This window comes from Dasypus novemcinctus, chromosome 9 (genome assembly GCF_030445035.2).
Source record: "Dasypus novemcinctus isolate mDasNov1 chromosome 9, mDasNov1.1.hap2, whole genome shotgun sequence".
In the NCBI taxonomy this organism is placed as follows: Eukaryota; Metazoa; Chordata; class Mammalia; order Cingulata; family Dasypodidae; genus Dasypus; species Dasypus novemcinctus.
The window spans coordinates 6,441,229-6,465,204 of NC_080681.1; the positions used below are offsets into that span (position 1 = coordinate 6,441,229).

The following is a 23,976-nucleotide window of genomic DNA, read 5'->3' on the forward strand; positions in this document are numbered from 1 at the left end:
GGGCTGGGTTTTGGGGAGGTGGGGGCATCTCGCGGGCGGCCCCCCGGAACTTTCGGGGCTGCCCGGCCCGCGGGTCCCGGTCGCCCCCCGCAGGTAGCCCGGCCAGGCCGCGCGCGTCCGAGGGCGGCGGCGAGGGGCGGGGCCGGGGGCGGGACCGCACGCCAGGCCGCCGCCCTCGCCCCGCGCCCCGCTCGCCCGGGAGCCGCGGGCCCGGCTGGAGCGGGAGGGCGGGCCCTGGGCGGGGCCGGAGCGCGGCCGCCGGGGCCGGTGCGGGAGAGGAGGGCGCGGCGCGGCCCGGGGGCGTGCGCGGGGCCGGGCGGCGTGCGCAGGAGCGGCGCGGGGACCAGGTGCGTGGCGGTGGGGTCGCGGGCGCCGGGGAGGGGGCGCGCGCGCGCGGGGCGGGCGGCGGGCTGCGCCGGGGGCGGCCGGGACCCTCCCCTGCCGCGTGGGGCGCGCGGCGAACGCCTCCTGGCCGCGCAGAGCCGGCTCCCGGCGCCCCGCTCGCCCTGCTTCACCGCCGGCGAGAGAGAAAAGCCCCGGGAAGGTACAACAATAGCGGGGCCCCCTGGGACGCGGCGCGCGCCCGGCGCCCACGTTCGCGGCGGGGGCCGGGGGCGGGGGCCCGGGAGGCTCGGGGTCCCCCCGGAGTCCCTTCGATGGCCTCGGCCGAGGGTGGGGCCCGCCGCGGCTGCCGCGCCCCGGGGGCGGCAGAGGGAATTCCCGGGAGTGCGGCGTTTGGCGAAAGTGTTCCAGGAACAATCGGGCTTCCCACGGTCGTCCCGCGCTAGGTGGGGAAACTGAGGCGGAGGGCAATGTCAGGACCCGGCCAAGGTCAGAACGCCCGAGGTGGCCTCTTCTGGTCCAGGAACGGGACCCAGGTGCCCGGGCCAGCTGGGTGCTCAGCCCCCTCCGGATTTTGCGGCGGGTGTGCTTGCTTTTGATAAATCTCTCTTGTTTGTTCTAGAAATCTGCTGGCATTGTGGGACCGCCGTAGGGCTGCCGCGCCAACTTGCTTCCCGCGCCCTGCGCCGGGCCAGGGGGCAGCGCCCTGCTCTCCCACCGTGGAAGGAGACGGGCTCTGGGATGGAGCAGCTCGGCAGTCGACGCCAGCCTGGGTGATGGGGGCTGTCGGAGGCTTCGACAGAGCCCTGCCTGCTCGCTCTGGGGAATCCGAGTGAGGGAGAGAGCGGACACCTTCACTGGAAGCCAAGGACATTTCCGTATAATCAGTGGATGAAAGGATTTTCTCAGACTCTTTCCCCCCCTTTCTCTGAGGATTAGTCCACCGCAGCCTACAATTCCAGTGGAAACTACAAGGCACAGGATGTGGCAGAAGCTTCCAGCCCTTGCCAGAATTGGTGTGGCCGCTTCCTAGTGCCTAGGGGAGTTTAACACATGCCACTTCCTCCAACCCCCCCTGCTGATCTCTTCTCTTTAACCTGTTCTCTTCTGGTTTCCAAAACCATCCTCGAGCTGTAAGTGGACGCTGGGGAATGAGAGAGTGAGCGCCGCGAGAAGAGGAAGCGCCCTGCGCCGCGTCCTTCCCAGCCGTCGACATGCAGTGCCTCGTCCTGGTGCTGGGCTGTCTGGCCGTGCTGGGTGAGTGGCTCTGCTCAGCCGTGCGATCGTGGCAACGGCGAGCCCGCAGTCGGTGCCTGTCGTTCCTCGTGGCTCTTTCCCGTTAGCACTAGGCTTTGGGGGACACGGGGGAGCAGGGCCGAGCGTCACAGGCTGGAGGAGAGTCCCAAGAGGTCTGCTTCTGACCCGCCGGGAGCGCATGACGTCGTTTCTCTTGAAGAATGACACTTGCTGTCCTTAGAGTGTTTGTCCCGGATCTCGGGGTGAGGCCTCCCGGCCGCGGGTCCCTGGCTCCGCGTGGCTAGTAGCTTGCGGTGTTGCAAACACGGTCGCTCAGTGTCTCCTTTCCGTGTCGTGCAGGGATTCCTGATTGGAATTGGCTGTCCTAGTCCCATCACGTTGGGCAAGTTGGTTTGGTGACCAGTGATGGTGATAGTTTTGAGCGGGAAGTGGGAGTGGGTGGGAAAGGGGGTTGAAGGGATGCTTTGCCCTGCTCAGGGGCCTGTTGACTAAAAATGCGTTCCTCTCGCCGGAAGCGCTTGGCTCGCAGGTCCGGGAGGGGGACAGACTGGGGAAATTGAAGCTATTTGCTAGGAGACCTGTTAGGACCGTTGTGGTTTTTTTGTTGTGTGTTTTTTTTGGTGTGTGGCCTCATAGAAGGTCAGAATGTTTAGAAAGGGAAGAGGAAACTTGGCGATGAGGGGTCCCCATCTAAGAGCTCCCACTCTCCCTGGTACTCTAATCCCACAGTCCATTTCGTGCCACTGAAGCCATCTAAGATGGGGGTCTAGGATGTGCTCCCCAGCCAGGGTCGCATGCATCCTGTCTCTGCGTCTCAAGCCCCACCCAGGAGCACCCCCCCCCATGGCACGCTCCTGTGAATTTAGACGGTGTCGTCCCTGTGCCCAGACGTTTTTGCACCTCCAAATCTAGGTGCCTTACGCTCCTGGGATTCATTGGTGGTCTGTGGGCATCGGAGGTTCCTTTCCTTCCCGTGTTGCCTGTACCCTTGCCAGCGTTGACAGGTGTGTGGAGAGCATGAACTTGCGAGTGAGAGCACTTGAGTTCAGATCTCAGCCTCAGCACAATCGACACCTGAGTCCCAGTAAAATGGGGTGATCCCCGCAGGGGCCGTTGAGACGAGGTGTTCCAGGTCTCTTGGCTGCCTCGGGTCATGTCTGGAACACATACTAAATCGCTAAATTGGTGGTTCTCAAACTTGGGTACACATTGGCATCACTCGGGGGACCTTTAAAAACCCTCACCTCACGTCCACGCAACCACCCCGGGCCGACGCGGTCAGATTCTCTGGGAGTGGGACCCAGGCATCAGACTTCTTTTCAGTGAAGCCAGTGATTCCACCGTGGAGCTGAGTGTGAGAAGCAGTGTGTGACTTCACTAGTGCCGCACCCCCAGCCCCCCTCCCTGCAGCCCCCCACCTCCATCTGCAGCAAGTTCAGTCATTTTTCAGCCCAGGTGTGGGTGGGGGTACGGTATCCCTGTCTCCCTGTGTGCTGGAGAAGTCGAGAAGCAGGTGCCCCCCCGTCACCAGGCTCTAAACACTGTGTCGGTGTTAGCCTGCATTTGCCATTCCCTCGGTGTCTGGGTTAAATCAGTAGTGATTCACGGGGATAAGAGGATGCAAGCGGGGAGCGCCTTCTGGGAAGCTGGGCGTGGGATGGGGTGTGTGGCTAAGGCGGGAGGGAGGGCTGGGGGCAAGGGTGGAGTTGAGCACAGGAGGAAGGGCCTCAGGTGGGGGAAGAGGGAACCGGGCCCTGGTGCCTTTTGTTCCAGAAACAAGACTGGCTGCTGGCGCCCCAGTGCTCGCCTTCTCGGCCTCTCGAGGGAGCTGTCACCCTGTCCGCCCCCACCCGCCATGTAAACGGGGTCCTGGAGAAGCAGGGAGTGTCAGGGCGGCCTGAAAGGGGAAGGGAGGCGGGAGGCCAGGTGTGGCTCAGAGGGACCCACAGCTGAGTGTGAGCCCGCTCGTGGAGCTTCCTCTCTTCTCCTCACCTGGCGGCTCTCCCAGGTAGGGGCAGGTGGGCCCTGCTGCTTCTCTCCTAACCTTGGAGGAGCAGAAGGTGTTTGGGGCAGGGACAGACCCGTGTGGGGTCTTATTTACTGCTTGGGATCTGGAGTGGTCTGATGGAGGCGTTGGCATTCTCGCTGTGTAATGTGGATTCTAGTATAATGGGCGTGAACGTGTAAGGTGAATTTAAAGTAGGAAAGTATCAAGGTGTTCTGCCCATGTGGGTCACACACCAGGAATACAGTTTTCCCCCCCGAGGTGGCTTCCTCATCTATTTGCTCGTTTTTTTTTTAACTCGTTGTTGTTGTGGTTTTTTGCTTGTTGTTTATGTGTTGTCTGCTTGTTGTTTTTCTTTTAGGAGGCACCAGGAACCGAACCCGGGATCTCCCTTGTGGGAGGCGGGCACTCAACTGCTTGAGCCACGTCTGCTTCCTGCATGTTTGTTTTTGCTTGTTGTCTCCTTGTTGTTTTTTTTTTGCTCATTTTCTGCATGTTGTTTTTGCTCGATGTCTGGTGGTCTGCTTGTTGTTCGTCTTCATTAGGAAGCATCAGAAACCGAACCCAGGACCTACCATATAGGAGGTGGGCCCTTAACTGCTTGAGCCACATCTGCTCCCCTGGAATAGTTTGTTAGTTGTGTTAGTTTCCCAGCTGCTTAAACAAATATCTTACAGTGGGCTGGCTTAAACATGGGAATATATTGGCTTACGGTTCTAAAGCCAGGAAAAGTCCAAAATCCACGTGTCAGCAAGGCGACACTCACTCCTGCTCAGGTCTGTCCTGCTGGAGCTACATGGCCCTTGACCACTGTGTCTTGTGTCCTTCTGTCGCAGCCGGAATGCCCCCCACCCCAGGCTGGGAGCCCTTGGCTCCCACAGCCACCCTCAGTCCATTTCCACAGCCATTCTAACTCTAGCCGAGTCCAGGTTGGTCCCTGAAAACAGAGTCTCCATTACTGACTATGGGGTGGAGCTGAAGGGGTGGGAGATGGGAGAGAGAGGTGGGGCAGGCGGGAATGTGGCGTGAGTGTGAAAGATGGTAGGAATGTGAAAAAGTGAGAAGGAGGATGGAGGAAGAGGGTGGGCGTGGCTGTGCTTGGAAAGACCCGGAATGACAGTGACCTGGAAACATGCAGTAATGCGGGAGAGACGGAAGAGGGTTGGTGTCTGCGAGGACAGAAGGGGAAAAACCAGGAAAGGTGATCATAAGCCTTAGCCACGTAAAGCAGATTTCGGTTTGGGGTAGCCCGTTAAGACTTATGCCTCCCGGACCAGTGCTGATATTGCAGACAAGATGAAGTGGCTTAAGAAGTATTAACTGTGAAAAACGTTGGTGTTTGGGGCATCTCTGGATCAGCACGGGAGAACCTGTAGATGGCTAGAGAGCGTTTGCATTTTCCTCCAGGGGGAGAGCAGTTCATCCCTGGAGTTTGGGAAGTCTTTTATGTGATGAGGAAGTGATCACTTACTTCCCAGCTGGTTAGGGAAAGCTTCTTAGGGGGAGAGGCCAGATGGTGCTTCCAAAAAAGATGGAAAGAAACTTTGATGTACTGATGGGGAGTGAGCTCAGAAATAGGACTGAGCGATCAAAGGCAGACTAGAAAGGAGGGAGACAGGCGAGAAGTGGCGAGGTTTGGGGCAGTCAGGGAGCCATTTCTGACGGAAGAAGAGGAGGGTGGTGATTTATGGACGATCTGGCCCAGTCGTTGTCCTGGAGGCGGTGCGTTTCCTTTCCAGGGGACCATTTGCTAAGGATGCTAGGGAAAGGAATTCTTTGGGAGGACGAGACCAGCTGGGATGCCTCTCAACTGTGGGAATCATCGAGCCACCCCTGGACCCCCAGGCATGTCCAGAGGTCCTGTCCCCCGCATTTGTCCTTGCAGCAAGAGGAGAGGAGCATGAATAACACCAGCTCTGCTGACTCCAGCCCCTGCACTGAGCTGAGCCTTGCTGTTAGTGCTCAGAGCTGTCATGCAGGGTAGATGCCTTGTGCCCCTGCCCTGTATAGATGGGGAGATCGAGGCCAAGGGAGAGGAAGTGGGTTATCCCATTAGGCCAGTACGGTGCTCCCGATGTCTGGACCCCGGTTCCTCATGGCTTGGCGCGCGTGCGTGGCGCGTGTCCCCAAGGTCATCTCATGGTCCAGGATGGCCCTTCTGGCCTCAGCCACCGGGAAGGAGGAACAGAGATGGTGAAGGGCAGGCCTCTCTAATTTAAGGACCTTCCACTTATATCCGCTGGCCGGGACGTGGCTGCAATGACCACATCCATCCGACAGGGAGGCTGGGACAGGCGTCCCCGTCTGGGTGGCCGTGCTGAGACCTGGCGTTCCCTCCACTGTCGCAGGGGAGAGAGGACAGATACTGAGGGACAACTACTGGCCTCTGCCGTAGTCACGAAATCAGCCAGCGGCAGAGCAGCGCGCAGGCGTGGACGCCAGGACCGCTCGGTTCCACAGCCTCTGTTCTTTCATCCGCCCCGCTGTGGCCCCTGGCCTCTAAGAGGCCTTCCCGGGAAGGCGTGAGAGAGATGGAACAGCAGTGTTGATGTGGGAACAATGTAAGTCAGCACAGAGTCAACACCCAGAGCTGGGGTTTTAATAGTAAGTGCTGGTAGGTGCTGGTCATCGAGCCGAGAGTGACGCAGCAGGTCTTCTGTGTAAAGTGCTTAAGCGCCACGTCTGTTTCTGTGTCCCCAGAACTTAGCCTTGTACCTGGCACAAAGTACATATTCAAGCGATGTTTTGTTGAGTGAATGGTTTCCTAGAGTAGGTGTTCCTTTATTGACTCCTTCGATAAGAGGAGAAAATTCAAGGACCAGGAAGATTAATTGTGCTTACAGGAAAAGAGCTAGAAATTGGCAGAGCCTTGGTTTGAAACCACGTGTGATTGTAGAGTCTAAGTCCTTACTCTGGTCACCAAACAGGGGTTCTTAATCTTTTTTGTGTGTACCATAGATTCTTTTTGGCAGTCTGGTGAAGCTTGTGGAACCCTTCTTTGAGTGTTTTTAAATGCATAAAATAAATACAGGGAAGTAGATGTGGCTGAAGAGATTGGACTCCCGTCTACCACTTGGGAGGTCCAGGGTTCGCTCCCCGGGGCCTCCTAGTGAAGGCGAGCTGGCCCACGTGGAGCGCTGGCCCGTGCAGGAGTGCTGACCTAGCGTATCATCACGATGACGCAACAAAAAGGGACACAGAGGAGAAATAGTAAGAGACGCAGCAGACCAGGGAGCTGAGGTGGCGCAAGAGATTGAGCGCCTCTCTCCCACTCTAGAAGATCCCAGGATCGGTTCCCAGTGCCACCTAAAGAGAAGACAAGCAGACATAGGAGAACACACAGCAATGGACACACAGAGCAGACAGCGAGTGCAAAACAATGGGGGGGGGATAAATAACTTTTAAAAAATAATAATAAAATACAGGAGAGAGGATGTAGCTCAAGTGGTTGAGCAACTGCTTCCTATATATGAGGTCCTGGGTTTGATCCCCAGTACTTCCTAAAAAAAACCAAAATCATACAAACAAACCGAAAAACCCACTCTCATTGGGGAGCAGGTATTGCTCAGTGGCTGAGCGCCTGCTTCCCATGTATGAGGTTTTGGGTTCAATCCCTGGTACTTCCCTTAAAAAAAAAATTACCTGAAAAATACGTAAAATGGCAAAGGAAACTTAATATATTGAATTACAGCTATCAAGTTTGTGAAACAGCAGCATGTTTTTAAAGTATCATTAACAAGTTTTTTTTAAAAAGATTTATTTATTTATTTCCCTCCCCTCTACCCCCGCCCCCGCCCCAGTTGTCTGTTCTCTGTGTCTATTTGCTGCATCTTTGTACGCTTCTGTTGTTGTCAGCGGCATGGGAATCTGTGTTTCGTTTTGTTGCGTCATCTTGTTGTGTCAGCTCTCCGTGTGTGCGGCACCACTCCTGAGCAGGCTGCACTTTCTTTCATGCTGGGCGGCTCTCCTTATGGGGCGCACTCCTTGCATGGGACTCCCCTATGCGGGGGACACCCCTGCGTGGCAGGGCACTCCTTGTGCGCATCAGCACTGCGCATGGGCCAGCTCCACACGGGTCAAGGAGGCCCGGGGTTTGAACCGCGGACCTCCCATGTGGTAGACGGACGCCCTAACCACTGGGCCAAGTCCGCTTCCCCATTAACAAGTTTTAACTGCAGACTGAACAATTTTTGTTATATTGAAGTAGTGGTGATTATAAATGGTATTTTGAGGTGTTGGCATCAACTGTTATGTGATATGAAAGTATGTATGATTTCTATTGTGACAAAGTCACAGGAAATACTACCATGTTGGTTGCCTACATTCATAAATAAAGGGCCTATTAAAATTCGTTTAGGGGGAGCGGATGTGGCTGGAACAGTTGAGCATCCGCCTCCCACATGGGAGGTCTTGGGTTTGGTTCCTGGTGCCTTCTAAAGAAGATGAGCAAATAACAAGCAGACATCGAGCAAAAACAACGAGCAAACAACAAGCAAAAACAAGCAGGGAGCGGAGGTGGTTCAAGTGGTTGAGTGCCTGCCTCCTACACAGAAAGTCCAGGGTTTGGTTCCCAGTGCTTCTTAAAGAAAAAACATGACAAGCAAAAACAATGAGCAAACAGACTGGGGAGTCATGGGGTGGGTAGGGGGGTGGTAGTGTGTGAATTCGGTTAGAGATTAGAACATAAAGATGTCATTTTTTTGCCATCCAAATTCACATGGACCCCTGCAAAATTCAAAGTAAAGTTCAGTGGAGGTGGTGGTTTTGGAAGAAGACACGGGGGAAGAGGGGGTGGCCTGGGCAGGGTTTGGATGGGAAGGGCGTTCTGCTCCCAGCGGGGTCCTGGTCATGCCTGATAATGCAGGGGAGTCAGAGTCAGCGGCTAGCATGCTTGGAGATGGGAGAAAACGATGGTCCGTGGTTCTAAGGTCCATTCCAGGGGGGATGATGCCAGATACGGAGAGCTGGCTTCGATGTAACGAGTCTGGGGTGTAGGCTTAGGCTGGCTTCCTAGAACCCAGCCAGACGCCTTCCCCTGGCCCAGGCCTGGGAACCAGAGGACGTGGTTCCAGTTGCAGAGCTCCAGGGGTCCCCAGCCCTGGGCATCCTGCGCGTCCTTATCTTCCTAGGTTCCTTTCAAGTGGCCTCAGGCGCTACTGTCGGGCACCTGTTTTTCTGCTGCATCAACGTGAGCTCGGCTATTCCTTGAAGAGGGCTGGTTTTTAATTTAAAGGAATTTACAACACCTGTGTGTGAATGCACCCTGATTTTCAAAGACACGAATGTTTGCATCATAATCAAGCTTCTGTGTGTAGAAAATCACATGTTGCCACATTCCCTCATCAGGAACCCTTTATTAAGTGACTAATTGTGGGCCACAGTGGCAGGCACTTAAAGGCTATGGCAATGAACCTCCCTTAACTGGAATCCTCAGTTAAATGGGATTCTGTTTTTATGTCTGAACTCCTCTCTCAGAAGGGCAAAAATCCCAAGAAGCAGGAGCAAGAATTTATTCCAGAAATGAGCTTCCGAGCAGCCGTGGGCCCAGTCTCTACATGTTTCCACATCTGTAATTACAGGAGCAGAAGAGAATCACGAGCCCGGGGCACTGCAGCGTTGCGAATCAAAGATTAGATTATACTCACTCGACCCGGGCTGGAAAGTGGTCAGCTGTGCTTTCGAGAGCTTTATAATGGGCTTTCTCGTAAGGAGCGTTGAAGCAAAGTTTCTGCCTCGCCCTCTCTTAGCCACCTAATGAAATAAACTCCACCAGCTGCCGCCTGTTGTCGCAGTCACCTAGGCTTTGCTCAGCACAGCCCTGGTTCCTGCCGCTGAGCGGTGGCGTTCATAGGCCAGCAGGAAAGGAAGCTGCAGATCGGTTCACCAAAGGACAGGAAGATGCTGACGACGACGCGCCTGTCGGGAGAAGGGCGAGGCAGGGCTGCTGCCCTTGTCAGTTTAGCCGGAGTGACGAGGCTGGGCTCAGCTTGCCAGCGGGCACTCTGGAAAAGCTGGAATTTTGGCACCGTTTAAGTAATGGGCGAGTGCCGTCCTGGCCGGCCGGGGGTGGAGAACACCTCAGCGGCAGGTGCTTTGGGAAGGCTTCCCAAGGAGGGGGGACCTGCCCGTGGTGGGGCTGCGCGCTGGATGGAAGGAGTTGGGCATTCAGGTTGGCGTGAGGATGGGGGGTTGGGGCCCGGGGCAGATGGAAGATGCCAGACAGCTGCAAGTGGGTCTTGGAGGACAGTGGGGGTTCGGGATTTCTAGCAGAGAACCATATAAAGGTCCCAGGGTAGCTGGGAGAAGGGCCGGGGACGGCAGGTGGTGTTGGCTGAGGGCAGGGAGGCCAGTGGCTACAGTGAAGGCTGGTGGTGTGCCCCTGTACCCAAGGGGGAGCCGTGGGGTGCCCCGCAAGCATGTGCTAACAAGACTGTGACCTCAGCTTAGCTCCCAGGCTCCAAGGGACTCCCTCCTCCCATCCCCCCATGCAGGCCGTCCTCTATTAAAGCAGTGGCACGTGCTTTCTGACTTTGATTCTTTGATGTCACCGTTTGCCCAGGCTTGCCTGAAGTGGGTGCTCTTTTCATGCCTTTAGTTCTGTTTTCCCTCGTGACCCTATTTTCTGATGCACCTGCCTGCAGTCGGGTGCCCCCTGTTCTGTGCCCATGCCCGAGGACACGGGCTCTACTCTCAGGGGGCCCCGGGCCACGCCTGTGCCGCAGCGGGCAGGATGCTGTGCCATGCACCCGGTGCAGGCTTCTGACTTTCGCTCCTCGAGGGCGCATTTTATTGACGTCTCTCCCACCCCAAGAGCGCCATATTGTGAAGTCTTTTGTCTCCCAGACAGACGGCATTTATGAAGCCATAATTAATCTGCTTTTCCTATGCGATGACCAGTAGGATCGCTTGCACGTGGTATAATCCAGCTCCAAAGCAAGAGGAGTTTGGTGCTGTGGGTTACAGATAGGGGAGCGGATGTAGCTCAAGTGGTTGAGCGCCTGCTTCCCATTGACAAGGTCCTGGATTCAATCCCCAGTACCTCATAAAAACAAAACAAACAAATGAAAAAAACCAACTCTCACTGGGGAGTGGATGTAGCTCAGTGCTTGAGTACCTGCTTCCCAAGTACGAGGTCCTGGGCTCAATCCCAGGTACCTCCTAAAAAAAAAATGTCCTGGCTTGCTGATGACCCAAGCTCACAGGTAGCCTCCTCCAGCCGTGTGCCTGACGTTTAGGGAACGTGTCTTCGTTGTTAGGTGTTTGAAATCTCAAAGGTGGCCAGGCTGGGATCCCCTGGGTGATGTTTGCCCGTTAATAATGGGTTGGTCGCTTGGATTGGCTTTGCTCAGAAAGACTCTCAGTAGAAGGAGGAACTGGAGACTTGAAGTTGAGCAACTTTTTGCTGCAGGTCAAACCACACCTACCCTAGCCTGGCCAGGTACAATCTAGACTTTTTTTTTTAACTAAAAAAAACTTAGGGAATGAAATTTCACAACATCTTAGGCATAACACCCCTGTCAGGAAATCTTGATTTTTTTTAACTGAAGATATGATTTGAATTAGGTAATAATTTGCCAACAAATAAAATACTGCATAGTAAAGTATGATATAAAAGAAAAGTGGTGAAATACTGCTTTATTTTTGAATTTTAATAGTCTGGTTGTTAAAAATCCAAACAGTACAGTAATCTAGAGTGTTAACTGAAAGTTCTTTACTTTACCCCATGTTCCTTACTAAGTTTGTTATACATTCTTTATGGTTTAATATATAAGCTTTAGGCCTTTTTCTTTAAATATCTATGCATGTAGTCACACAAATGGAATTGTACAGAACATATTGTTCAGCAACTTAATTTTAAAGAGTGATTTACTTTTTTTTTCAGGTTTAATTTTATGGCACTATCAGAATTGATTTGGTTATTTTATAGCTAGTTGAGGCTGTAATTTGTGAAATCCTTGGGGAGTAGTGTGCCTCATTCAATAGTCATATAAGAGAATAATCTGCCTTGCTATATCAGGAGAGTAAGAATCATTAAAAAAAAAACTAACCTTAAATTTTAATGTATTTAATGACACTAATTGGCTTGTTTATTCTAAACATTTTCTCCAGAAAACACATACATTTAATAAATTAAACATGTACACATTGTATCCAACTGTTTTGGTTATAATTTTGAAGTTAGGTTGCATTAAAATGAGACCTGTTTAAAATTTGTTAAGAGGATAACCATCAGTATTTGGCTTTGTGTCTGATTCAGTCAAGTGCTCTTGTTTGTTCATAGACTAGAGAAAAAACAAAAGATTTTCCTGCATTTTCCATTCCCAGGTGATTCCTTCATTTCAAATGAACTGTACTAGAATAACCTCTAAGATTTCTTACTACCAGCTCCATATTTAAGACTTTAACCCAAAGGAAAAGCACTTTTTTTCTCTAGCCCTGCAGAAGCAGCTACTGCTGTAAAAAGATTATCATTTCAAAGTGCTTGGTTACTTCTCAGGGTCACTGGTATGACTTCTTCTAAAACCCCGGGAGCAAAAAAAGCAGGTTTCTTGGATGGCTCACCTTTAGACCTGATTTTTAAAATAGTTGCTATTTTGGAGGAATGGTTGTCAGATTCACATATCCTAGTTAACTCTTAAACGTCAGGGCTTGACCTGCTACCACGAGTTCTGAGACCCCGGGTGCTAACTCTTATTTTGTTGAAATCTACTTATTCTTTCCTGAAAAAAAGATTTTCCATTCGGGCATTCAGCAAATACTTGTGTGCCTACTACTACAAGCTCTCATTGTTCTCTTATCTCAGATACTGTAGAATGGAAAGTTAAAAGCATGTGAACAGTGTAAATAGTTACTATCTACTCCGTGCTTTTAATCTTTAATAAGTAGGAAGATGAATTTAACATTGGGCGTTGCGGAAACTCTCTTCTAACGCCTGAGGCTGGGCATTTTCTGCTGGTACTGAACGTCTTTCTTCCTGCTGGGCTCTCGGCCCTCTAGGAGCCTTGAATTACCAACAACCTGGGCAGCGCCCGGACGCCCCTTTAGGAATGAGACAGTGGACCCCAAAAGAGGGGAGATTGAGGAGGGAGGGAGGAAGGCGGTCAGGGCGCACGCTCTGGAGATGTGCGGTTTTTGTATCTGAGCCCTGGGTGTGTAGACTGCCCTGACTCACTGCTGGGGATGTTGTCGGTGGGAGTTGGGAATTCGATACTTGGCTTTGAATTTCTGCGAAGCCAGAACAGAAGAGAAATAGAAAAATCACGTAGTCCCCATCAGCTGAACACGGCACACATACCAAATTTCCTCCCGAGGACCCTTCTGTGGAGAGGGAGAGCCGGTGGTGGCGCGGATCCCCCCCACCTTATGCTCTGTCTCCCTCCCTCCAGCAGGGGCTCGGAACCTTTTTTGTCCCATGGACCCCTTGCTAAGTCCACGCTGTGCTGTGTGTTAATAGATACGTCACACCCGCACCAGCACCGTCCCCACCGGCGTAACGTTCAGCTGAATGTCAGCTCAGGCTCAGGAACCCCCTGTGTGGACCCTGCCCTCAGCATCCACCATGCGACCCTTCCGGGTGCTGAGGAGGGGAGGCTGTGGGCCCAGGGCCCTTCCTGGAGCTGCTCCTAAGCTCACCCTGCCTGCACCTTTCGCCTGTGGTCCTCCACCTCACAAGTGACCTGGCGCTTCTCTCTTCGCCCTGAATCCCCCACAGACCCGTGCCCTGTGGAGCCTCCACAGCCCAGAGCAGGCAGCTGCGCTCCCGGGCACCCCGAGCAGGGCTGCGCGTCCACCCACCGCCTCCAGCCCGCGGCCTTTCGGGTTTTCCTAGTCCTTCGGCTGTGGCTTTGCATTGGTTCGGAGGTGGCTGGCCTGCAGGGCGCTCTCCCTGACTGATGAACAGTTTTGCTAGTTTATTAGCGGAGTGTTTGTGCTGATGCATCCGGTAACATAGCGGAGGCTTACCTAACTTGTGTGACAGTTTAAAGATGTTTGCTGAACAGTTTGCTAATGGCTTCTGGTGTTTCACCACAAAAGAGCGTTTGCTGAACAGTTTTGCAATCTGCCTTCTGAATGTTTGTTACAGAGCAAGATCGCCTCTGAGTGCTGCTCCCCCAGCTCTTTCTCCTGCCTTTCCTGGACCCTTCCACCAGAATGGGTGACTGCCTCCAGCTGGGTGTCCTGGCTGGGAGGAGTGGCTTCCACCACCCTGTTATCATACTCGCATCAAGAATTCGGCTCAAGGGAGCGGATGTAGCTCAGTGGTTGAGCACCTGCTTCCCATGTACAGGTGCAAGGTCCTGGGTTCAAAACCAGGTACCTCCTTAAAAAAAAAAAGAATTCAGCTCTTCTAAGCAGCTCTCCTGAGCAGTGGACTTGTAGAAGGGGGAAGGTAGATCGACACCTAATGTGCTTCTAAACTGGAATTTATTTTGCAAGAATCATTACGGGTCTAATGTTTAATCCTTTTACTTTAAAGGTGAACAATTCTGCAGGTGAGGAAACTAATATCATGGATGGGGTGGGGGAGAGAGTTGAAAGAGGACTGGAAAATGCCTCTAACGGAAGGTGAGAGAGAGGCTCTGGTATCCGTCTTTGTTTTAATTAAAACGTTAGCCAACAAAAACATCTTCCTTCCCGCTCTCACCCCCGCCACAGAAGAGCCGTCATGGCCCATATTTGGAATTCGGGGTGAGCCAGGCCTCATTTAAGGATCAGGCAAGATTCATTCTCTGCTTTGGGGGAAAGTAAGTAAACGTGAGTGCCAGAGGGCTGTGGTATTTACTGTGAATATACGATTACTGCATGTGCCTCCTTGTCATCATTTATTCAGCAGCACCTGATGTCCTGGAGCTGGTGCTGTGCCCATCAGAAATCTGACCCTTGTTTTCTTCTGCCCGGTTTCCCTTTTGCACATGTGTAGGCATTCGGCTTTAATCAAGGAGACTTTTAATCTGTGATCTGTAATGGGGCTGACTGAAGTCATGGGGAGGATTTTAAGTAACTAATCTCTTAAGACATTCAGAGCATAATCTTCCCCAGCCGGGGCGCATCCTGCCGGCATCCCAGAGATTTGCCAGGTCCTGCAAAGGAGGCGGGCTGGGGCCCTTGGCATCCTTTGGAGAGCGCGGGTGTCCTCCTTGTTGGCGACAGGTTTTTGTTTTGGGCATGGGGACAGCGCCTGCTGATGACTCGCCATGTCTGGAGAGCTCACGACTCTCCATGAATGTGACCAGTGTGTTTCCAAATCGCCGTGCTGGCACGGAGAGCAGTGACCGGCCAGAAGCGCAGAAAGCTGCCGTCCGGGCTCTTTGGAGTCTCTGCACTGGGGTCCCGGGCTGGCTCTTGGGGAGGGGCTGCCAGATAGGTCCGAGGCCTGCTGCCCAGGGGCCTTCCCCAGCATGTTTCTTTAAACTGCATCAGCCTTATCAAAAGATCAGGGGTACAGGGTCTAAAATTTTCACGTGCTTTTCTTGTAATTTGAAAATGACTTCGTAGACGTGCCATCTATTTCTGAACTGGATAACAGTTGTCCTTCGGGTTGTCATTTCTTTATTTTCTCTTTCTACCGACCTTTCCATTTTTGCTCAGGTTCCTGCTACCAAAAGTGTCCTGCAAAAGATTTTGGAGGATGTGATAAGCGTGGCCATTGATAACTTTTTCTTAATAGGATGACAAAATCTCTAACACTGTAGACGAATGAGGAGGATTAGTTTGAGCTAGTAAAACGTCTGAACTACCAAATATATTTCAAGAACTTCACTATTATTACTTCTAAGTAAATACTATAACTCAGACCAGGCTGATAGAGTGCCTCATAAAGATCCTTGGGGGATCCTGCTTTAGTGGAGAAATAAGAATGATTTGCGCTTAGCGTACCAGTTGTTCTGTGTAAATGGGGTTTCTGAAATACTAGACTGTGCTTGAAAATGGCTTGTTCTCCTAAGTATTTTAAATAGTCCCCACGAAACCCTGTGTATGCAGGTAGTTTATATGCTGTATAGAAAAACCTATTTTGCGAAGACAACTCAGCCTTTTCAGCAATATCAGAAATTCCAAGTTAGTCAAGTCCATAGCCCCCCAAATTACATCACTTTGACAAACGCTTCCACAGCAACTGCGCATTTCCATTGTCACGAGAAATTATTAATATTTAATGTGTCTTTTCTACGTACTGGGTGATGTGCTCTATGGAGGGGACACAACTGTCATCCTTGTGTAGCTTATGGACGAGCAAAGAAGTCAAGCCGTAAAACAAACACGTATAGCTTGTTAGAGGAGGGAAGGGCTGTCCGCTCCCGCAGGCCAGGAGCTGCGGCTGTGCTCTCTCACTGCGTCCCAAGCTCCTCCTCAGCCTCGGCCTGGCAGAGAATGAGTATCCCGCTGAACTCTATGACATGTGGCTTTTGTCGACAGCCATCAGCGGCGTCATCGGGTTCAGCCTGACAGCCGCTCGGCGTGCACCGCGTGCTGAACGCACGTCGTGATGGAATCAATGAGGTCTTCTGATAGGCTGCGTCTAACAGTTTTCCTCAGCCACAGAAATGCCAGCTGTGGCGTTTGAAAAGGAATTTGAGTTCTTGGCATAGCTGGGGCTTGTGGCCCTGTGGCATAGACGCTGGGCACCGGAGGGGCCTGAGAGCCTCCCCTTGCCTGCCCGTTCTCCACGGGGGTTGGTTCGTTTCCTGGCTCAGGCGGAGGCCTGCACGTCTGGGCTCCGCGCTGCGTTGGTGGGAGATGGTTCCAGAAAGCTCAGGTGGGGAGCAGGGATGGGAGCAGGGCAGCCTGAAGTGGGGGGAGGGGTGTGGGCACAGCCGAAGGGGCCGGCGCCTGGTGAAGGCAGCGCGGTGTTTTTCCAGCTCAGACCTCAAGTTCACGTGTGGATTCCGCACGTTGGCGTGGGCCCGCCAGGTGCTCCCTTACTCGCTAAGCAGCACCTCAAGCTTCTACCTGAGGGGGTGTGGCAAGTCTCGGGCACCAAGAGGGCTCCCGCCGGGTCCCGCTGGGAGGAGCCCCGTGCCCTGGGCTCAGGCGTGTGCCTTGGCACCAGAACCTCCCTGCTAAGAACCTGTCGCATCTGTTTGGATTTCATGGCCCTTTCCAGTTTCCAATTGTGCCACCTGATTGGAATGCTCCTCTCTCACACCCACAGGACATTTTCTAGTTCAGCTCCAGTCCACAGCTATCGGTTGGCATCCTCATGTGCCAGCACAGGGCGGGGTGGCAAGCACAGAGGGGACGTTGGTCCCTGCCTGTGTGGACGTGGCTGGCTGCCCACACAGCAGCCACTCTTCTTCCTCCGGGCAGAGCCCTGGCTTGGTTTGGGTGCCACCCTCTCCCGCATGACTCAAGGAGGGGTGCGCTGCTTTTCCAGGTGCAGGATAAATGCCTCCGGAACTAAGCCAGCCGTGGAAGCCCACTGCCCTGGCCGGTCTTTAGTTTAGATGTGGGCATGTGACACAGCTCTGGCCACCGTGTGAGGAGAAATCTGCTGTGGGCGAGGATTCTGGGAGTGATGTTTCTTTCTCTATCAGAAACACAGAAGAAGGGATAGTTCCAAGGGTCCCCAAGATCCTTGGAAATGAGGCGGTTGTCTTGTCACCATGACGAAAGCAAGTTGAGGCCAAAGGAGGGGGAAAGACGGGAAGAGCCAGGGTCCTTGACAACTGAGGCGCTTGACTGAGCGGTCCTACCTGGTGCGTGTTGTCCTCCTTGTTTAAGTCAGTTGGGTTGGTATCTTCTCCTACTTACAGTAGAAGTTGCGTGTATTATACACTACCTTAAAGGAGCATAAAATGGGATTGGTTCTTAGAAAACAGCACAATTCAGAGTATCATCCAAAAGTATAATATTCAGAGTCAGTGCCTGGCACTGTGGAAAGCCAGAAAGAAGAGAGAAGTATGTTGGTGGGAAAGATTTGAGCGAGGAGATCATATTTGGAATGGGTCACATGGCAGGATTAGGGTTTGCATAGGAAGCGCAGAAGGCTGTCCAGGGAGATGGGACAGCATGAGCAAACCTGGGGAGATGAGGAACCATGACACTGATAAGAAGAGAGAAATACCATCCTGGCTGATGGCCAAGGTGACTCCAGAGCACCTCACACTGCAGGCTTACGTGCCGATATGCATGTGGGCCCTTAAGTCGGGGAGAAACCCATGAAAGTGGACCTTGGGAAGGAGGGGTCGGGTTAGGTGGCCGTGTACCAGGTCCATTGGAAGGGGACGAAAGTAAAAGCCGGTGACCAGTGGAAGCTTCTGGAACAATTCATGTGAGGTAGCGAGAGTTTGGATTTGAGTTGATAGCAGTAGGAGGGGGTGATGGATATTAGGGGAAGTTGTGAAGGAGTAAAATAACATAGGTGAGAAGCATTGATTGAACATTGAGGAAGGGAGAAAACTGGAAGATGACTTTAAAATTTTGAGCCTGGGGATTAGGGGAAGCTGTTTTTTTCCACTGGAGTTTTGGGGTGGAGGAGTTAAGTAATGGGACTGAATTAATTTGGGCTCAGCTCAGCTTCGGGAATGAGAGAGCAAGGCTTAAGATAACGTGGCAGAGGGAAGTGGATGTGGTGCAAACAACTGGGCTCCAGTCTACCATATGGGAGGTCCAGGGTTCAATTCCCGGGGCCTCCTGGTAAAGGTGAGCTGGCCCGTGCCGCGGAGAGCTGGTGCAGCAAGGTGACAAGACAGAGGGAGACAAGCAGACACCGAAGAACGCACAGCGAATGGGCACAGATCAGACAGAGAGCGCAGGTGGCAAGCGGGGGGCGGAAATAAATATGTAAAATAAACCTTAAAAAAAAAACCAAACCAAAACAAAAAAAAGATGATGTGGCAGAGACAACTCCACACCCTCCTCCAAATTTCCCAGCCTCTCTGGCCATTCGGTTGGGACCCTGTGATTAGTGTTAGCCAGTAAAGTGGGGGTGGCGGTGACCGGTGCCACTTCCTGGCCAAGGCAGCCGAGAGCCACAGGCGCCTCCCTCTCTCCCTTCCCGTGTCCTAGCAGCCTGTGGGCCGGGCCTCCAGGTGGTGGGCTGCAGAGAGGAGCCCACCCAGAGCCAGGACGTCCCTGGAGAAGGGAGCGTCGGCGCTGTCGTCAGGGTGGCCCTGCTGACTGCTGCTGGTGCAGGACGCAGGTGGCCTGTGCTCTTCAGGGCACAGCGTTCCTTCTCCTCCTCCTCGCAGGGTCTACCGCGCATGGCGTCGGGCTCGCCGTGCCCCTTGGCCGCTCAAAGCCCTGCCGCTCCCCGGGCGAGGGGCCCCCGCTCGGGAGCTGTGGCGGGTGAGGTGGCTGCTCCCCCGCGGGGTCCCCGAGTGGCCATGGCTTGCCGCGGGGAGCGCCTTGGTGCCCATCTCCCCTGGTGACTAGGTTGAGATCTCGGTCATCCAACTGAACGTGGAGAGTTTCAGGAAGAAGCTCCGGATCTCCAGGCTGGAGTAAGAGTGAGGTGCCAAGTCCACTTTCAAAATCTTTCCCTTGGTCAAAAGATTCGAAATAGGCCTTTTCTTTAAGGCTCAGGAGTTAGGGGCTAGAGGCTTAAAGCTCTGGGAAACAATGCAGCGTTTATTGTGTCTGGTTGACTCACTCTATTTTCCTAAGGGCAGAGGGCTCTGCGTCAGTGCTGGGAGGCATTTGGCATCTGGTTTTCATCAGGCAGCAAGTGAAAGCGCAGATGGGGAATCTGAGCTGGCTTTAAACAAAGCAGCGTTAGACGCCAGGAAGGGGCATTTTCGCAGGGTCCCCCCTGCTTGTGTGTGATCTCTGGGTGTCCTGTTTCTTGTCTAACTGAACACCTTGACTCCATAAATACCCAGAAGAAAGCCCTTCAGACCTGGCAGATGACAGGCCTGGGCCCTCCTGGGGCTTTTCTTCTACGAGTTTGAAAACTTACAGACAGTGGTGGGAGTATTCCTCTGTCGAGTGGAAAGTTGACATTCTTATTTTTCCTCCACTTTCAACAAAATAGGGGTGTCATAAATACTTGTTGGTGTTCTCTTCATAGTAGCCCCTCTTTATTTTGCCCCCTGCTCTCCCTGCTTCCTTCTAAGAGGCCCAGGAGTCCTGGAGCCATCGGTCAGCCCATCTTTTTATTTGTCTGTCCATCCAGGAATCTATCTTCCATCCACCCACCAGTCAGTACATATTTATTTTCGAGCCAGGACTATGATTTTTGAGCAAGTTACTTAACTTCCCTGAGCTCCCATTTTCTCATCTGTAAGACAACAGGAGCTACTCAGTAGGATTATTAGGAGAATGAATTGGGGCCACCTGTGGAAAGCATGAGCGTACTGCCAGGCACATGGTACGTGCACGGTAAATGGTCATTGTCATTGTTGACCAGTGCCTCCACCTTGCCAGCTGACTGCTTTAGACACAGTGGGGCCGTTTGGAGATTGGGCTCAGGCCACCGTCCACGCCTAGTGAGCCATAAATGCACGACCTTTGGACCACTTGTCCACTCCCTCTAGATATCTGGTGTCCTTGTTTCAGTCCTGGGGAGGCCGTCGTAGCTGGGCTCCAGCAGTCTCCGAGCCACTGGCCACATATGGTGGCCTTGGAGCGTCGGCCACGAGGTGACTCCTTACCCCCATGGTTGGTCATTACCCACCCTTCAGCGTCATCCTTTTTGCCACCTGCACACTCTTACCCCGGAACGGCCTTTGGAATTTCGGAGTAGACACTGAAACGTTTTCCTGCCACCCTTCCCAGCTTCTCGAGCTCCTGTTTCTGCGGCGCCGTGGCTCTCCTGCCTGTTCTCTAGGACTTCCTTGGTTTGATGTCTTCCCCCAGGGCTGTCAGAGGAGCGGCCACGTCATCACGTGAACGTGCTGCTTCAGTCACTCGAGTGTGGGGTAGTGGAGGAGTAGTTAGGGGTGTCCTGGGGGAAGTAAGGCATTTATCGCTGGGTGACAAGCCCGGGGGGAAGTTTGGGGGAGATACCTGCGGTACCTGGGTTGGTGTCCCTTGAGACACAGGCATCAGACAGGGAAGAGGAGATGGGTGGGCATCCAGGCTTCCCTGGTTCGCGGCCGTGGCCCAAGAACCCGAAGGACCCAGGCCTGTGGCTTGGCTCGCTTTGATCTCAGCTCTGCTCTCTGCCTCCACTTGTTTTGTCACCATGGGCCACTCGCTCCATTCTGCTCTGGCAGCTCCATTCCACGGAAATGCTCGTCAGCTCCACCTCCTGCCTCCCTCCCCGCTCTCATGCAGCGAATTCTCTCCTTTGCTCTTTGTGAGCCCAGACTGACCCTGCCGTGGCTGGTAAGTGTACTGTGCAAAAAGGAACTTTTGAAGTCAAACTAGACATCGTAAAGAACGGGCGCCATTCACGTCCAAGCCCTCTGAAGTTCCTAGAAGTTTTTCAGATCCAGGCTGTGTTCGACCTCACCCCCATCTTCCTCCTAAAAATAATAATGATGGCATTTAGCCAGAAGCCGGGCAGAGGAATGCTGTGTGTCCAGGCGCCTGTGGGAAGTGACAGGGGACTTGCTCTCAGTGACACAGAGCCTGAGGGTTCGAGGCAGTGGGAACAAACGGCAGTGTCTGATAAAGGAGGCTCTGTCCTGCTCCAGCTAAGCCCTGTATTTAAGCGGACGTTTGCTGGGAGCTGCCGAAGTTATGGGAAGGCTTTCATCTAACCCCTATTTATGGTAGAGGAAATGAGAGCCCTGGAGGCCACTGTGCAAAACTGTCCAGTCAGCAGGGGTCCGGCCCTCCGACTCCCCGCTGGTGCTCTGTCCACCACGGTGGCCCTGCGGTGGCTGTCCCCTCCCTCTGGGCCAGCCCCATCCTCCGCCCATCTGCTTCCCCGCCAGCCCCACCCAGGCCGCCCTCCAGGCCCAGCTGTGCTTGGCCTCTGTCCCTTGTCCTCTCCAGCTTTCTGTGCTTCCCCCACGTCCTCTGGTGGGTGCCCTGACCTGTTCTGGCTGCAAGGCCATGGGTCATTTAGAATCACTTATTTACACTCAGCAAGCACAGGTTGACACTGAATCCTCTCTGTGCGGTTCCCTCGCTTACATGATTTCGTCCTCAGTTACCCAGTGAGGAGAGGGCTGTGCAGCTCCCTTTACAGACAAGGCAGCTGAGGCACAGGCAGGTGATGTGGTTTCTCGGCGTCATGGGCGGCATGGCGTGCTTCTTTGAGCCCTAGTTAAGGAAAAGGAACCCAGTCTCAGTTTTAATCTGCTTTACCGTGTGTGGCTTACCTATAGCATACATCACCAATTTTATGCATGGTTTGAAGAGTTCTGACAAGGGCAGACAGTCATGTACTCACCGTCACATGAAATAGAGAAAACTTCCATCACCCCAAAAAGTTCTGGTGTGCCTCTTTGCACTTGTCCCCTCCCCCTATCTTAAGGCAGCTATGGATCTAATTTCTGTAACTACAGTTTTGCATCGTCCAGAACATGGGACACATGAAGTCATACAGGGCTTAGCCTTTGTTCTTTCTTTCTTTCTTTTTTTTTAAAGGAGCTACCAGGGATTGAACCCAGGACCTTGTACATGGGAAGCAGGTGCTCAACCACTGAGCAACATCTGCTCCCCAGTACTTCGCCTTTTGAGTCTGGCATCTGTCTCTTGTGCAGCATAGTGCTTTCCAGATTTATGCATGTGGTTGCGTGTATCCAGTTCATTTCTTTTTATTGCTGAGTAGAATTCCATTGTGTGGATGTACCACAGTTTGTTTATTCATTCATCAGTTGAAGGACGTTTGGGTTGTTTCCAACTTCTGGCTATTGTGAATAAAACTGCTGTTACATGAGCAAGTCTTGGGTAAATATCTAGGAGTGGGATTGCTGGTCATACAATGAGTGATACATTACTTTATTGTTTTTGTTTTTATCTTATTTGTAGGTGGTTCTGGGAATTGAACCCGGGATCTCATACGTGGGAAGTAGGCACTCAACCACTGAGCTATACCCGCTCCCCTGAGTGTACATTTAATTTCATAAGAACTTGCCAAACTGTTTTTTGCCAAGTGCCGGCCTCCCCCCACATTCCTGCCAGCAGTGCGTGAAGGGGACCTGGTGTCTTTGACTTCTAATCGGGGGCCTCTCTTGTTCTATCAGACTTCCCTGGTGGCCGAGATTGAACAGCTGATCACCGCCAATCCTGCCTTCGGAGCCCGCCCTCTTGAAGGGAATTTCTGGGAAAGCTTTGGCCTGTAGAGCCAGGAGACGGTGGGGAGGTTGTCCAGAGGGGGCGGCCTTCTGCCGACGCCAGCCCCCACCTGGCGTTCTGCGCGGCTGGCTTTCCCCCTCCGCCGTCCCCTCGGGCCGTAATCAAGCCCCCCTGTGGCGCTCTGCCCCTGCTGGAGCCCACCCGCAGCCTGGAGGCCCTGGAATGATCTGTGCCCGTGCTGCCCGCCCCCCGTCCTCCGCAGGACCCGCGGCGCTGGCTCCTGGCCGGGGCTGGGATTTGGAGGCTCTCGCCAGTCCAAGCGGGGCCAGAAGCCCTGCGCAGACGTGGGAGGGCGGGGCGCCCCCGGGGCTCCGGGCGGTCGTGTCGCGGCTGTGCCCGGCCAGGCCTGGGGTGCGCTGCTGCTCCGTGGTGCATCGTGGGCCTGGAGTCCCTGCCCAGGGACACCTCAGTTTCCTGCAGAGCTTTCCTGTTAGGTCCCTAATGTCTTGAAAGCACCCCAAACAGACAGGGGCACTATCGGGCCACACTTCTGCACTCGTGTTGTCTTGGGACGTGGAGAGCCGGCTGTTGAGGAACGTGTGGTTGGGTTGGCTTTTTTCTTTACTTGAGCAGGGACCCCTGATAAGGAGAAGCTCTGACTCGGGTACAGATGAATGAAAGTGCAGGCCCTTTGCCCAGAGCAGGGGTTCTTAACCCTTTTTGTTCCACCGACCCCTTTGCCAGTCAGGGAAAAACCCCAGACCCCTTCTCAGAATGTAGCAGCAGGTTGTTTTATGACACTCATGTTTTTAAATTAGGTTTTAGGATTATTCAAAATGAATTCAAGCTCACGGACCCCCTAAAATCCGTGGATCGAGATCCCCTTTCTAGAGGATTGATAGCGCAGAGTGAGCGCTCTGAGCACAAGGTTATCCTGCAGCTGTGTGTTGGTGGGGGGGGCCTCACCACAGAGTCTGGCGGAGGGCAGGGAGGGCCCGGCTGGAGACCCCCGCCTGCGGGGATGAAAGGAAGCCCACGCTCGGAATCAGAGCCTCGGGTTTTCTGCCCTTTCCCTGACTCGGACTCACTTTGTGATCTTGGGTCAATCCCCTGGCCTTTCTGGACTTCATTTCCCTCGCTGGGAAGTGGACGCCGTGATCCCCACTGCGCGGCCGGGCTGGGAGTATTTGTCCGGGCCGTGTGTGTGAAAGCCTCGCGTGCACGTTCAGCCCCTCTCCTGCACC

The 23,976-nt window shown here is 53.5% G+C and overlaps 1 protein-coding gene across 3 annotated transcripts in view; it reads left to right on the forward strand.

Annotated features, from left to right (window-relative positions):
• The first annotated feature begins 248 nt into the window (after window positions 1–248).
• IGSF3 (immunoglobulin superfamily member 3) overlaps window positions 249–23,976 on the forward strand; it is a 106,497-nt gene continuing 82,769 nt past the window's right edge. For all 3 annotated transcript variants that reach the window (XM_058302985.2, XM_058302986.2, XM_058302987.2), the window contains exons 1-2: window positions 249–347; window positions 965–1,599. In XM_058302985.2, coding sequence (XP_058158968.1) covers window positions 1,557–1,599 — 43 coding nt within the window. In that variant the 5' untranslated portion in view covers window positions 249–347; window positions 965–1,556. The remainder of the gene's footprint in view (window positions 348–964; window positions 1,600–23,976) is intronic.